This window comes from Venturia canescens, chromosome 4 (assembly GCF_019457755.1).
Source record: "Venturia canescens isolate UGA chromosome 4, ASM1945775v1, whole genome shotgun sequence".
In the NCBI taxonomy this organism is placed as follows: Eukaryota; Metazoa; Arthropoda; class Insecta; order Hymenoptera; family Ichneumonidae; genus Venturia; species Venturia canescens.
Window position 1 is genome coordinate 23,790,056 of NC_057424.1, and position 15,933 is coordinate 23,805,988.

The 15,933-nt window shown below is 38.5% G+C and overlaps 3 protein-coding genes across 5 annotated transcripts in view; 2 read left to right on the plus strand and 1 right to left on the minus strand.

Annotated features, from left to right (window-relative positions):
* The window catches only part of zfh1 (Zn finger homeodomain 1), a 29,838-nt gene extending 16,819 nt beyond the window's left edge, over positions 1 to 13,019 (plus strand). The window contains exons 2-9 of the mRNA XM_043415649.1: positions 1,920 to 2,227; positions 2,551 to 2,691; positions 2,791 to 3,097; positions 3,237 to 3,592; positions 3,713 to 4,078; positions 4,177 to 4,518; positions 4,640 to 4,808; positions 5,084 to 13,019. Coding sequence (XP_043271584.1) covers positions 1,920 to 2,227; positions 2,551 to 2,691; positions 2,791 to 3,097; positions 3,237 to 3,592; positions 3,713 to 4,078; positions 4,177 to 4,518; positions 4,640 to 4,808; positions 5,084 to 5,277 — 2,183 coding nt within the window. The 3' untranslated portion in view covers positions 5,278 to 13,019. The remainder of the gene's footprint in view (positions 1 to 1,919; positions 2,228 to 2,550; positions 2,692 to 2,790; positions 3,098 to 3,236; positions 3,593 to 3,712; positions 4,079 to 4,176; positions 4,519 to 4,639; positions 4,809 to 5,083) is intronic.
* Positions 13,020 to 13,059: 40 nt separating this feature from the next.
* Positions 13,060 to 14,682, minus strand: Naxe (NAD(P)HX epimerase). Of its 3 annotated transcripts, XM_043415662.1 has the most exons (3): positions 14,342 to 14,682; positions 13,562 to 14,262; positions 13,060 to 13,436 (listed from the first exon to the last, which is right to left on the minus strand). In XM_043415662.1, the coding sequence occupies exons 2-3, from the start codon at positions 14,250 to 14,252 to the stop codon at positions 13,414 to 13,416; spliced, it is 714 nt and encodes a 237-aa protein (XP_043271597.1). In that variant the 5' UTR covers positions 14,253 to 14,262; positions 14,342 to 14,682; the 3' UTR covers positions 13,060 to 13,413. The 3 variants fall into 3 exon arrangements, with proteins under 3 accessions (XP_043271597.1, XP_043271596.1, XP_043271595.1); XM_043415661.1 differs by having other exon boundaries at positions 13,060 to 14,256; XM_043415660.1 differs by having other exon boundaries at positions 13,060 to 14,262.
* Positions 14,683 to 14,709: 27 nt separating this feature from the next.
* LOC122408704 (transmembrane protein 138) lies at positions 14,710 to 15,915 on the plus strand. The gene is made up of 4 exons (XM_043415668.1): positions 14,710 to 15,047; positions 15,123 to 15,195; positions 15,340 to 15,514; positions 15,584 to 15,915. The coding sequence occupies exons 1-4, from the start codon at positions 14,914 to 14,916 to the stop codon at positions 15,688 to 15,690; spliced, it is 489 nt and encodes a 162-aa protein (XP_043271603.1). The 5' UTR covers positions 14,710 to 14,913; the 3' UTR covers positions 15,691 to 15,915.
* The last annotated feature ends 18 nt before the right edge of the window (positions 15,916 to 15,933 follow it).

A 15,933-nucleotide genomic window follows, 5' to 3' on the forward strand; every position in this document is an offset into this window, starting at 1 on the left:
AATCCTTACTGATCGTCCACCCCGATCTAACCAGAAGGTGGACAAAAGGAATGACTCCGAAGGAACGCGGTAGAGCAAACGTGACGGATCGTTTCACCCTCATCCGTGCCCACAGGCTCATTCACAACTCCCTGCCCGCATCAGAAATCATATTAATTCGATTGACGAGGCAAAAAGTGCTGCAGGCATTGAGTGGGAAATATAAAATTTGGACTAAAAAAAAAAAATCTACCGAATCGAGTGAATGAAGGAAAAAAATAAAATGAAATGAAGCGGTCAATTGGAAGCTCCGTCGCGTGTTATTTTCGACGAAGGTGTACGGGATCATTGGATAGAGATTTAATTCAGCGTGCCCCACGCGACGTTTGCCCCCTCCCCTTCGCTAATCATTTCGCCGTGGTTCGCATCGAAGCCCCGGCTCGTCGGAATATTTCTCCCCGCAGCCTCCCTCGCTCTTATGAGAGCGTGTGCGTCAATGTGTGCTTGGCATTTAAACTCCCGTGGCCGTGAACAATGGGTTCCGAAAAGTTATCCGGTGACGGGACGTGCACGCGGTGCGACAGGCCGAATATCTATCGAGGATGAATGCTGGGCGCAGCGTCGGTGGGAACGAGGGGTGAGGCCCCCCGAAAATCGTCTGTGCGAGAAAGGGCGCAAGTCGACGAACGCAGCGATAGAAAGCGCCTCCCATCTTGCCTTCTCGTTTCGTTACATACGAGAGTAGTCACGGTATAGCGAATTCTCGATTTCCCCCCTTTTTACCGCTCGACGAGCCATGTGCCACTTTCCCCGTGCCCGCAGGAACCCGCGTGCGTTGACACGCGTCCCACATAACCCCCGAGGGTGGCACGAGGCATCAGCATATCCCGATACGACGGCGTAGTCCACCCGGTGCGAATGAGCGAGAGAGAGAGAGCAAGTAAACAATACAGCCTCGCACGAAGAGTTTTGCCGGACCCCGGAAAGCCTGCTCGGTCCTTTCATGCCCTCTCCCCTCGCCGCTCCCGCTCTTTTCCACGCGTCGTTTTGTTCGCGATTCCCCAAGCACGACAGCAGTCAATGCCATGACCGAACCGAAAGCGGGGGGGATAAAAAAATCCACTAGATCCCCTGCGAAAATATACCCTCACAGAAAGTTGCCATTCCACCCCCTCCTCTTCAGCCGTCCTTCGTCCACGACCCTCTTCTTACACGCACTGATTTATAGATGACAAACTCCGATGCGCGCAGCACTTTTCGACGCCAGCTATCTCACCATCCTAACCCCAAAATCTCTAAACCCGCAATAGAGGATATTCACGCGGATTATACTCGCGTCGACCCAAATCAGATGTATATATGTATAAACAGCATACCTGTTATATCGGGGAACGGTGAAAATCACGCTTGCCATCTTGCCGGCTCAGTGCGCGATGCGGCGCCACGATCGCGGTGTGATTTTGTCAATTTTTCATTCTCAAACTCTCCAAAGATTTCTGCTTTTTCGTCTTCATAAATTTCGATGTCTTTAACAATTTCGAAAAATCCGAACAATTTTTTCGAACCGAAGGCCCGCAGTGACACGAAACACTCGCACGTATGCGCGCGCACTCTTCCGTACAGCGCAGGAACCCAGCATAAATAAAAAACCGCCACCAAACGGTGGCGAAACGTTCACACATGTACGCTATCTTGCCTGGATGACAAAAATGTTATTTTTGCGTTATTTTATTCCCCGCAGAGCGTATGTGTAGGAGCGAACTTTTTTTTATGACTGTCAAATTGCAGACTTTCAAACGAACGAAAAAAAATAATCCAATTGAAAATCTACGCGGATGAAAAAAATGTCGCTAGACTCTCTTATCTCAGTTATTTACAAGGCTTGGATACGTATTTGTACTTTTAGTATTAATTATTTGTCGCTGATTTGTTTTGCAAAGGGTGCAGCGAGGACGAAGCCGGCGCTGAGCTTGCTGAAGTTGCCGATAGCGCGGGTGTGGCGGCGGCTCAAGGTGGTGGGGGCGGAGGAGGTCGCGGTGGTGGTGGAGGCGCTGGAGGAGGCGCCGGTGTCGCCAGTAGTGGCGGCACAGGAGGCGAGGCCGGCTCGGTAAAGCAAGGCGAGCGATGCCCGCAGTGTGGCATGGTCTGTAGGGATTTACACGTTCTTCAGCTTCATCTCGAAGATATTCACAAAACCTCGTTCGCGAGCATCGACAAACACGATCTCAGCGCTCAATTCTCCCAAGTTGTAAGTATATTTTATTAATCCGACCTACGCATTGTTCGGTACGTCACAAGGATGGATTTCTGTGCCCTTTTCTTTATTAAAATATACTTTTGAGGACGTTGTTGAAAAATTGAGCAGCTTTGAGCATTTTTCAAAAAATCTATTCCGATTAGAGACCCCCGTTTGTACGATAACGACGATATTGTTATTTTTATTTGGGGTTTTAAAAATGATGCGATCTAAATGGGAAAACATTGATGTTCATTCGTTCTCACGATTTGAATTTTGACACAATTGACGTTTTTTCCTATTGCTCCCCTAAAAATGTGTTTATTTGATTTTAGTCGTGCAAAGTGTGCAATAAAACATTCGCAAACGTTTATCGTCTTCAGAGGCACATGATCAGCCACGACGAAAGCGCAGTTTTGCGTAAATTTAAATGTCCGCACTGTGAGAAGGCCTTCAAATTCAAGCATCATCTGAAGGTACCGTAAACGAGATAATTGTTTTTTTATGACCGTAGAGACTCGATGGAATTATCAGGATTGTTCCTAATAATGTTGTTGACTTAACTCGGTTTCCAGGAACATCTCCGAATCCACAGTGGAGAAAAGCCATTCCAATGCAACAATTGCAGCAAACGTTTCTCCCATTCGGGCTCGTACTCGAGTCACATGACTTCGAAAAAATGTTTGATAGTGAATTTAAAAAAAACACGACAAGCTTCGATAGCGAGTGTCGATCGCGTCGCAAAAAAATCGTCGCAACAGAATCTCTCAAATTCGCGGCGGGATTCTGTCGATCTTCACGTCTCGAACAACAACACTTTTATGCCGATATTACCGAAATTGTCGCCCTCCGATTATCAGGACATACACCGAGAAGGAGCAGGTTAAAACACATTTTTTATATACTGATTGAGCGGTAAAAAAAAGTAGAAAATAGAAACGAGGAAAAAAATTGTTAAAAGTCATTGTCGAATCACCATTTCATTGAAACGAGCTGAATAATAATTTGTTTACATTTAAAGGTATCTACGACATGCCGACACTCTTACCGCAAATGATGGGCTTCGGTAGCTATTTTTTGCAATCTTCGATCGGTAAAATTCTCAACCAATTGCACACGAAACGACTGGACGAGGTTGCCGAACAATTCGAGTCGCATCGCGAAGTCATGAGTCCCTCGACGGCTGATTCGGAAGGTACCGAAGGTACGGGAGGAAAAAATTCACCGTTGCCCAGCGATCCTCAAGGCCTCGATGCTGTTAGAAGAATTCTTGAGACCGTGAATACCTCAGTCACGAAACAGCTGCTTGAGGCGAATGTGAGAAAATTGGCCTCGTCTCCTGCTACGATTAAGCGAGAATTCTACGAAGATTATCAGGTGATCATTCAGTCGATTATTATTTCAATAATTAAAGCGTAGCTGTTGGATTTATGGAATGTTGTGACAATTATTTACTGTACGAATGAATAAAAAACTGTGCGGTTATGAATTGAGCAGGATCAGGACAGCGAGATGTCGAGTGAAATGACTCACAGTCAGGATTGGCAAGCAGCGGATCAGTGTGATTCGCAAAGCGAAGGTCTGGCCGCAAAACTGGAGGACGTCAATCGACCATCGTCGGAGCGTCCGAGTATCAAGAGGAAAGCCGAGGACGCCGGCATTGAAACTTCGGAGGGTGAAATCGAGGATGAAGAAAGCACACAGCCGCAGAACGAATCAGGCAGGAGAGTTAGAGCACGCTCGTTGATCGATGACGAACAATTGGCCGTCCTTAAGGGATATTACGCGATAAATCCACGACCTAAGAAAGAAGAAATTGCAATGATAGCGAATTACATTAATTTTTCAACTCGAGTTGTTCAGGTAGGTTGCAGTGCTTCGATTCTTTTGAAAAAACAACGCTGCTCACGGATTCGTTGAGAACACTTCGAGTTGAACTCCGTTTTTCTGTTAATTCGAAGGTTTGGTTTCAAAATTCACGGGCGAGAGATCGCAGAGAGTCGAAAATTCCTGAACTTTTGCCCCTGACGAACTTCAGCCATCACACCAATATCGAGCAACCGCTCGATCTCTCGAAGAAAGAAGCTTACGCGAAATCCGTTGTGAAAGACAACGACAATGGATCGAACAGACACACCGCATCTCCTTGCGCTCCCAAAGAAGAGCCGATACGTCCTCTTTCACAACCTCACAACGACGTCGAAGATATCGATGATTCGCCTCTTGTCATTGACGAGGAAACGACCGATTGCGCTGATCCCAAGAAAGTAGAGGTCATTATAAACGAGGAAATCGTTCCCAAGGTAAAAACGATCGTCAATACCGGCAAGAAATATTGAAAAAATATTTTCAAAAAGACGCGTCGATCCACTCTACCATCGACTACTTTCATATCAAGTCCACAATCGTTTAATTACGTTACAGACTCAACCCGTTATTCAAACGAAAACTACCGAGCCCGTAGTCACCACGACGACAGAAGCACCGCCTCCACCTGCCGAGAACGAACAAGAAGGATTATACTTTTGCGATCAGTGTGACAAGACGTTCTCAAAGCACAGTTCACTCGCGAGACACAAGTACGAACATTCCGGTAAGTCGCAAATCAACATGTTCCAAAATATTGGCAATCAAGATTTTATATTTTTAAGAACACGTGAGTTGCGCTTTATTTTCCTTTTATCGAAGAAGAAGGTGTAACATTTATTTTTCACGAAAAGTCAAGGGTGTTCGAGTAAATATAAAAAAATAATGGAGAATCGATGACGATTGTGGTGCGTGAAATATTTAGCGTTACCACACGACTAGTACGAACAGCACAGATTATTTTGGAATTTTGTTTGAAATTCTTATCCTTATGTCGAGCAGGTCAAAGGCCTTACAAATGCGAGGAGTGTCCTCGTGCATTTAAGCACAAGCATCATCTTACGGAACACAAGAGACTTCACACCGGTGAAAAACCTTTCCAGTGTTCCAAGTGCCTGAAGCGATTTTCCCATTCTGGTTCCTACAGTCAGCACATGAACCATCGTTACTCCTACTGCAAGCCGTACAGAGAATAGTGACGACTTCCTGCATCATCTCAGGCCTCGATTTCTTGTCGTCGTCGCCGTCGTCGTCGTCGTCGTCGTCGTTCCGGCACATCGCCAAAAAAATTCATATATTTATACATATATAACTATTCTCTGGTCAGGGATGAAGTAGTCGTCGGTGGCTTTTGCATAAATTCTTTGTTGGCCAGAGCAAAAAATTCCATCCTCGAGAGAAATCTTGAACGACTTGAAAAACTTCAAGTTCGTGTGTCTCTAGTTCATCCCTGATGGCGAATTGACGTATATATGCATGTATATGATATGATTATATACATAAAAAGTCCGCTCGTCGAGCCAAGTACGTATGAAAGCACAGAAGAAGGAAGTAGCAACTTCCTCATTCGAGGCTTAGCATTTAAGCTTTACGCGCACCGACGAAAACGTCGTAATGTTCGTTTTCGGAAAAAAGTTTCGTCCTACGAAACGAACGGAGCAAGATGAAAGAAAATTTCAATTCGAGATAGGGGAGAGAGCATTTTCTCAAGGAGACCCGTTCACCGAGAACTTACCATCACGCAAATGCCAAAGCAACCAAAAACCTCAGCCGCACGTACGCGTTTCCGAATTGTATAACAAAATAATAACAATAATTCGTGATCGTGTATAACATAACAAAGTTATGAATGTTGCCCTATTGCGCTGGGAATATTATAGAAGGGGAAAAAGTAACTGGGTAAAAATGATGATGGAGAAAGGAAAGATAAAATGCCAACAAACAACACGTAACGGTACCAAAAATGCATAATGCAATAATCTATTATATAATATACATAATATTTTATTATTTTTATTAACAAAATATTATATATACCACGACAATAATAAGAACTAATAAATGTACAAATTTGTTAGCCAACGATTCGCTCGATGAGTGGCGAGTATAGGTGAGGAGAAAACAAAGAATAAAAGAAACTGGAGTAATGAAATGACGATTACGCGAGTATTTGAAAACGAGCCGCTGGCGTTCACTTATGAGGATAAATATGAAAAACGCAAAACAAAAAAATAAAAATAACTCAATACTTTTTCGAAGAGGAATTAAGAATATAAAAGTTATATTAATAATATTAGTTGACGTAAGGATAGTAAGGTTCCCGCAAACAAAGAAAAAACAACAAGTTCTCGGGCAATTTCGCGAATAGGCCAGGAAATAAAGAGTGTGATTTTGACAAAAAAAGTAACAGGTTCCGTTACACGTGGAAAAGTCCTCTGATGTTGAGTTTATAGTTTTGAACACGAGATTCCGAGTACTTTGTTTATTATTAACAAATTAGTGAAAAATATCGCACTTCTTTTGAGTTTATTTCTTCTAAAACGAAAACCAATGAAGTTAGGGGAAAGCTACCAAAAGACGAAATGTAGGGAATAAAAATGCGAAGAGAACGAGCCACGGAAAGACCCGATCGGTTAATAACTAACGGAAAAAATGGATAAAACAACAAAAAAATGACGTTTTTTCAAAATCTGATGATTTCGTAGCTTCGTTTCCTGGCCTAGAATTGCAGGCATACATACTGATAAAAATTATAATTGTTTCATTAAGATTATCATACTAAACGCGTGAGAATGAAAAAGCGTTGAAGGACGAATCGAAATTTGGAGTTAATATTATAGAGATTAAAAACTGATCTGAACGAAAGAGTGAGGATCGAGAACTTTCCATCCTTGTTCAATGTTTCCCTTCGTATGCAATGAGCTCTTGTCTGAACGAACGGAAGAGAAAAATTTCATCGACTTTTTCGAGCAATCACGTTGGACGATGCGTGTGTTTTTTTTTCTTTTCATTTATCAGAGTAAAATGTTTCAACGAATTCGTTCATCGTTCATCGAGCTATACAAGTCCTTTCTGTTTAGTTACGTAGCTGATTATATTTTGTATCGGCTTCGGGAGAAAAACACGATGTAGCAAATACGGGAACGATCGCAATTCATTGTTCGAAACACATTCCTACCGAGAGAGTCTCGCATATTATTATCTTCAATCTAATCGTTTGTAAATAAAAATATTCAAGCAGGATATTATTTCAAATCGCCAGAGATTTTAACCGAGAACAGGTGTGAAAAATTGACCAACGAAACAAAATAGAGAGTATTTATCGCTGAGCTTTTTTACGAACGAGGAACAGAGTCTCAAAAAATGGCTCTTTTTTTTCAATACTCGGGACACATATGCAACGAATGATTGAATTTAGATTCAAACAATTTTTATTTGGAAGGTGATTTTTCCAAGTGTTTTTGTTCTCAACGTTTGACAGGGACAAAAAAACACAAAAATCGTGAATAACCAAGCAGTCATACGTACTTATAGCAAGTTGACGAAGTCACTTAGAAAATGAGAGCGTTCACAAGCGCGCGCGTTTAACGAAATGCCATTGGTCCTATTTGTCATAAAACATTCCGTAAAAACGCGTTTCTTTCTTCTCTTTTTTAATATTAGATTTTATATATCCTCTCGTGTTTTTTGGCTTCTTTTTTACTCACAATCGCGATTAATACAGAGGTGCATTTTATTCTTTACCGATCATTCCCGTGTATGCAAAAATCGAGAGAGTCAAAAATAGTTTTATCGTTCCTAGTGAATTGGAGCCCGAGTCGGGAAAACTTTTTTACACTCGCAATGCAAAAAATGCGATGTACATGTTTATATGTAGACGCGAATTGGGTAAAAAAACAAACGAACAAGCAAATAACGAAACCGGTGAATTTTCTCTGGTACAGCAATTATCGATTTTCCGAGGGGAACAACCCGCGTGAGTCCCGATTGAGGAGGAAAAAAAATTTTCAACATGATATTAAATGCTTCCAACAATATACCATGACTAAAGCTATATGATTATTACGACATTTGTATAATTTTATTCGCTCTTTTTTTTTTTTTTTTTTTAATTATATACACATATATTTATATATAAATAAATTCGTTCGAAAAGCCTAGAAAAAAAGAAAAGCAAGCGATACGAGAGCAACGCGCAAAAAGTCTCTGCGAAAGATGATAATACTCGAGAATGTATTTTATAACAGTTTATTCGTCTTTTTTTATTTACACGTACCAGAAGTGATAAGTGATATTGTTATTGATAAATATATAACTGTGGTAACCGCGTATAATTGCCAGGCCAATTGAGGCAAAAATATTAGCCAGCAGAGAGGGGTGAAAAATGAGTTTTAAAGATTAATCACGATTACGATAATAACTACCAATTACGATAATAATAATGATAATGATAATAATAATAATTAATTAATTAATTGAATAATGATAATTTTAATGATAGAAGATAACAATGATGATAATAACGCTGAACTTGTACTTCCTCACGTAGAAGCTTCGGTTATCCGCGACAGGCATCGTGTTCATACATAATTATTCATCCTACGAATAAGCAGATATGATGCTTATAATACTCATTTATTATTATAGTGTTAACACTTAAGAAATATATTTTTATATAATTATAATATATTATATACGATAGAACTTAAATGATCGTTTTGCGATCGACACAGGTCTCTATTGAAACTATCTCTCTCACTTATGACAAAGACAAAAAATACAATACAGTCGAGTCGGTACGAAAGGCCAGTTTTTGTTTTCTGTATCTCATACTTTCCAATGATTTTCGTCCATTGATTCACGTAATTGTGCCAAAAGAACGAACAATCGAGAGAGACGAAGCGAATCTGTTTGCTCCGTTGATGAATTCTCGTTATAGTGCATTTTTATGAAGTAACGCGGTGATTTTGCGAAAAGCAACGAATGCCTCTCGGTATACGTGTCCATTCGTCCTTCCTGAATAGCTGTCTCAATATTTCCGAAAGTGTTTGACGCGACAAAAATTGTTATTATCGTTTTTTTACTTTTCTTTTGTTTTTGTCTCTACAATATTTTATTACGCGCTTGAATTTTATAAGGAAATTAAGATTTTTTTAATCATTCGTTTTCTATTGATTTGTTGTAACGTTCACTTATTTATAAAAAATTGCCGATGATTTTTTGCCACCGCCACGTTCCTTTGTCGTTTATCAATTGGTTTTAATCGTACTTTTCTCACACTGTTCCTACGAACTTTGATCGTTTGTTGCTTTCGAGACGAGAGTCTGTTATGATAACTGATGAAAAAACTATATACACACACACTGAAATCGAGCCGTCACGGATTGAAAGAAATGAAGACAATAAATCGGCAGTCGTTACGTATACCTCAAATATTTGAGAAAAGATAAAAATAAATGATTGATCGATTGAGGAAAATATAAAGAGAGAGAGAGAGAGAGAGAGGGAATGCTGAAGCGAATTTTACGGCTAGACCAAAAACTAGGAGGTCTGTACTGTAGGGCTATTTGTATCTTCTTCGATGACAAATGAGCGAGCAACATTTTGCCATCGTTTCGGGCTTGACAGCCGCATCTCAAAAGATTGACAACGAAATAAAGGAATAAAGGTGTTGAGACGAGAGGAAAACAAAAGAAAAACAATACGAACGACGAAAATTCGCGAGTGAATGTGATTTTTTTTCTTTTTTCGATATTCGCAGGAAAGAAGGGCGTAAAAGTACTAATACATTTTGACGCTGTAGTCGCTGATGTACCAATTTGCCAATGCATATTTACAAGGATGAGACCGAAAAGCGAACGCTGCGTCGTTCAAGCGAGCTAAATTTTTCCCGAACTAAACTAAATGAAGCAAAGTTGAAGAGGCGAATACGCCTAGCAAATAACCTACGCCCTCGTCGGTATTGGCAAAACATTTCACGTGTCTAATTCCTAAAATGAAGTGAAAATAAAAGAAAAACGAAAAAGAAAAAAAAACACGATAACAAAGAAGAAGCAAAACGAAGTGATGGATGAACGAAATAAGATGGGAAAATTTTTACGATTGTTAAAGCAACGATTTAATAAGAGAAGAAGAAGAAAAAAAAAGGATAAAATAAATAATAAAATAAATAAAAAGCACCATACGATGCCTTCCGTGAACGACCGAGCTTGCCTAGTTGCCAAATAGTACCGACGAAAAAGCGAGTTTAATATCGGAGGTAGGCTGTTTTTTTTCGATGCGATATTCTACTGGAAAATGAAAAAAAACAACCACGGAAAAAGTAGAGAGGGGGGGGAAGGGGGGGGATTCCAATTGATACGATTCGGTGCATCGAGATCTTCGAACTAGCAAAATAAGACTTCGTTTCTTTCATAAAATACCATTATTATGATTTTTATATTTTTCTTTCACAATCATCTTATTTTTTAATGCACGTGACGGCGGTCTTCGTGATCCGCGGTCTGCCTTAATATGCACAGGCACCACAGCTTTCGATACCTCGTTGCACCGAATCTCCCCCATCCGGGGAACGGGTGTATGGCTCTTTCGGAAGTTTCGATAACAAAATAAGCTTCGCGCGATTCGAGAGAAAACAAAAATTAATTAAATCTACCTTGTGACTTCCAATTATAAACAGTGAAACCGGATTGTCATGCAATTGAGCTTTCCATGACTATGTATACATATATATGTGTATATATATATAAATAATTGAGTATATGTGTATATACATATAAAATATATGTAGACATAAGTACCAAAATGGATAACAAAAATGTATAATACTATTCGATACCACGGACAATAAAAAAAACCAAAAAAAAAAACAACAAAAAAAACAAAAAAAAACAAACGAATATACCGTTTCACTTAGACACTTTGAACCGTAACGATACAGCATAGTATACACGTAGAAATAAAAGGTATAAATATATATAATATATATATATATATATATAAATAAATTTACAAAAAAAAATAAAAATAAAAATTCGTATATATAAATATATATAAATATATTATATAGATTTGAGGAAAAAAATTATAAATAACGTGTAATTGCCATTGAATTAACAATATGGAGAATGATAACGATGAGAATGATAATGCAATACGTACTCGCTGACTCTGAGACGAGAGGAGAGAAGATTAGTTAGGAAGTAAGAAGAAAAATGATGGAACGGGGGGGGGGGGGGGGGGGCTAGCCATGTAGTGTCGGCAGAGTCCCAGAAAATTTGGATTGAGATTGAAAAAAAAGAATTCGGCTTTTCCTCCATTTGAGTTGTCACATTGTTGTAAAAGTGAAGAAAATACGAGAGAACGGGAGAGGCGAAAAAATTCATGTATTTTGGCAATATTAATGTGGATAAATATTCAAAATTTTACTCGTGGAAAATTAGATCCGAGCGGAAGGGAGTGACGCTTGATTCTCCATTTACAACGAAACGATTCGGGCGCTTCGCGTAAAGTTCGGAATTTTATTTTTTATTCAAGGACTAAGAAAATATAGAACAAACTGCAAAATTGTTCAGTGTCTTTCGTGAGTACGGAATTTATTCCCCTTCGAATTAAATCGGGAAGGAGCTAGAGTTGGAGCTGTGTTCACACTACGTAGCTAACTTCCAACGATGAATTTAAAGAATTAGGGATGCACGAATGCTTACCTTTTGAACGTCGTATTTGTTACTGTGAGATAAGGATTAAAAAAAAAAAAAAAACAAAAAAACAAAAAAACAAAAAACATAGAAGAAAAAATAATATTGTATTGTGACAAAGTTCCATCCATAATAAATAAATGAAAATATTATACAGTTAGGCCGACTATTCCGCCAGTTCGTGCCTTTTTTCTGCAGGGAAAATGCAGTTTTGGAAAACGGATCTAGCGCGCTGTAATGTCAGTTCTTAAGACTAACGAAAAATTAAAAAAAAAATAAATAAATACGAAAGAAAAGAAGGAAACAGAACAAAGTAAAAAAACGAAGGAAACCAATATATTGCGGGATTTGCGTGTATTTAAAAGTAAAGCTCACAAAACTCGAGCAGAGTTTGAAGGCTACTAACCCGAATTTGAAGGTACTGATTGTATTTTTGCCAAGATCTTCGGGTGCCCATTGTGTTATTCGTTCGCATGTAATATATTTTATTGAAAATAAAAAAATATCACGTACAATTATACCGGCCACGTGTGTGTGTGTGTGTAGTACGTTTATCGGTTAATTACTCAATACGAAGATTCAATTGTTTTTTTTTTCTTCTCTTTTCGATATATATTTTTAAGACCAATCAAAATTTAAATAAATTTATTTTATCGAGGCTTGTTGATCGAAGCAAATAAATCAGTACGTTCTTCAATATTACGAGCAGTTATTGATTTAAGATAAAAACAAACGTTATAGGTTAGTTTTTTTGCCAATGTAATTGTCCAAGTAGTTCGTTCTAATTTAACCTGCGGTTCGATAAACCTTATTTGACGTATTTTTTTCAATGTGCAGTAGCCGGAAGTAAAGACAAAAGAAAGCAACGTTAGAACAAAAATACGTGTTAGAAAACTTTGTAGCACTATAACCTGTAAACTTTCATTCCACGTTACTTTTTTTTCATTCGAATTTTTCGTACTTTTTTTCTACAATATCGCCTCAGCTGATATTACGTTGCGTGCATCGGATCGAATGTCCAGTACGATGTACGTTTAGAATGTAATTATATAATTATACATACATATAGATCTTTCGAAAGTGTGGTAGTTGCAACCTGTACACATTGCCAATTTAATGACGCAATACTCATTTGTTTTTTCGCCACATTTTGTGTGACTTCTTTTTCGTACAGTTTACCGATATAAAAAGAAAAAATAATAAAATGTCATGCGCTTGAATAAAATTCAATATACTTCTTACAACCGTTTGATGTTTTTGAGGAAAATAATAGATATTCAATAACCGTTAGTAGATTTTATTAGTGTTTTTGAATATTTTTTATGTATAGAATTCTCGATAATTTATAACATGAAAAACTCTTTTTGACGAAGTCAGCCAGCGGTGGAATTCCGAATCAGCTCATTCCTTCAAGTGATTCTGTCAAAGCCGCATGCTCTTCCTTATCGAATATTGATATTCTTTCATCTCAAAATACCCAGTTAGCAGACGATTCGGCATCCGTAGAGGACTTTATTTGAAAACCTCGTGCAGAACAACGTTACCAACACCACGTTATCGACAATCGAAATCTGCATTACCGATTGATCGGAATAGCTCCATCGATATGTGTTCTTTCGTCCCTTGCTTGCTTCGTTACAGAACGATAGAAAGCCGTACTATCAACAATAAGTTTTTTACAATAGTACAACGAGCTCGGTACCAGGATATGCAGGTAAATCAAGCCCATATTCGAGTTGCATTTTCTTTGGTATGAACCGTCCTCCTAGATAGTGATATTTACCGTTGAAGTATTTTGCACATAATTTTGGAGCTGTCAAAGAAACGAGCATTTCAGGTTTTATATCGTCTTTGATGGATGGCCCAGTTTCAACGTGCCAGCCAGATGGGATATCGATACTGCATATAGGAATATTAGTCTTTTTAAGAAAATCAATGATCGGTATAAATTCATTTCTAATTGGTGGCTTGAAACTGAATCCAAAAAGTGCGTCGACCACTAGCATGTATTCGTTGGCCGTAGCAAAATCCTCTACGCTCTCAAGGACAGCAATGTCATTTTCCTTGCACTGATGCAGAAGATTCTCTTGGAGAATAGTTTTTGGTTTCTTGGGACAATAGACTCGAGGCTCGTAGCCCAAAAGAGCGAGATGCCTGGCGCATACTAAACCATCTCCTCCGTTGTTACCTGGACCGCAACAAACCAAGACCTTTTTGGATCCTTTCAAAGTGGGATAACACTTTGCAATTGCTATTGCACAACTTTGACCAGCTAATTCCATCAATTGGTCCACGCTGAATTTACACTTGTTAAACAAATCCTGGTCAATATTGCTAGCTTCTTCTTGTTTTAAATACTTAACCATTTTTGTCTCTCCACTCTGGCTGAATTCAGCACGACAAATGAATTGTGGAACAAGATTTTTCAACTTTTTGTAATTCCAATTGATTCGCTTAGAGAAGGATCTCAGCATTGATCTGCAACTTTTTCAAATTCAGTCAGTTTGTGGATTCCAAATATTTAAACTTTATTTTAAATGAATAGAAAGTATGCTTTATTTACGTGGTCTATCGATAATCTTGTGTGGTTTCCAAATAGAAATTCTTCGGATTGTAACGTTCGAAAGCTTCGTATCGATGATTCTATTGATATCGGTTGCGATCAGCTGATCATCGGAACAGAGGCAAGTTATAACATTATTCGTGTATCATAACTTTGAACTCTCGTATTCTTCCGACGATGCAATATTTTATCCAGGTAATTTTTTTTGTCAAATCGTATAAGAATTATATTCCTGGAGTAAATTCTAAAAGTTTCCTTTGTTAAAAATGTGACAGATTCGTTATTTTGGAGTTCGACCCATGCTTGTGTCCTTGTGTCCCCAGTCGACAAATGCGACGTCAGCGCCGCGACGGAACAGACGTGAATAATAGTCAATCGAAAGCACGAAAGTGGAAATTGTTCTCAACGCTTTGAATTTTGACCCTCTAGTATCTCTAGTATCTATGCGGTAAAATTGAGTCACCAGTTTCCATGACAACGACTTTTCAAATACCACACAACAAGCAGTATTGTTTCTTCTCGAAATCCAAACTTTTCGGCACATAACGTTTTTTGTTAATTGGAACGATTAAATGAATATTTCGAGTTCAAAACAATACCCCGCGATCGTTGTCCTGCAGTACATACTTTTGTTGTTCGACATTTGTGTTAACTCGTTTTCAAGCTTTGCGAGATCAAATCCTGTCGATATCCTCGCACTTTACGTGTATGTTAACATTTTTCCACTATATTTCTTGCAACCACGATTGTCACTGTTTAAAATCATCTGTTTTTTTTTCAGCGCTCAAGATTTTTGCTTGATTGTTGCTCTGACTATACTGCTCATCAATTTCTTCTCAACGTATATTTTTCAGGTACTTTTTTTGAATTACATTTCGAAAATATGTATCGCGCCTCATAATTAATATCTGGATTACCTAGATCATGTTTTCATAGTTTCAAAATTGTTTTATTTAAATTTTTTATATTTTTAATATTCGATATAAAAATTGTCTTAGGCTGGTTTGATACAACTTTTGTATGTGAGATTCCGCACGACTCTTGTACTCTGCGTTATTTACATAATATTGAGTATCGGTCTTCACACATGGCACATGACTCTTCACTGGCATCATCCCCTCGAAAATTATTGGACAAAAGGCTTTCATTCTCTATACTCGACGCACAAAACAGGTTTTACAATTTTTTATTATATTCATTGAAAAGATCGATTATTAAATAATTCGTTGCCATTTTTTCCAGTTTCGGTCCTGTATTATTATTTTTATAAACGTGCGTCGTTACGAATTGGCGATCCTAGATTCTACGAGGGTTCTGGCTGGATGCAAAATCAACTAAATGCTTCTTGAAGACTTTTCTGTTAATCATCACCTGGATATAAATCGAAAACGAATTGAATATTTTTAATCACACGCCAATTATTACTCGAAAATTTAAACCTCCCGATGGACGTCGTGTTTCGGTATATTAGCAATAGACTGAAACCAAATCTGAGGCTGAAACACTACATGGGATCAATGTGAAAGCCTCAAGCTGTTGTAACAATAATAACAATGGCCATCTGAACCTGAAAACTAATTATTACTCGATTA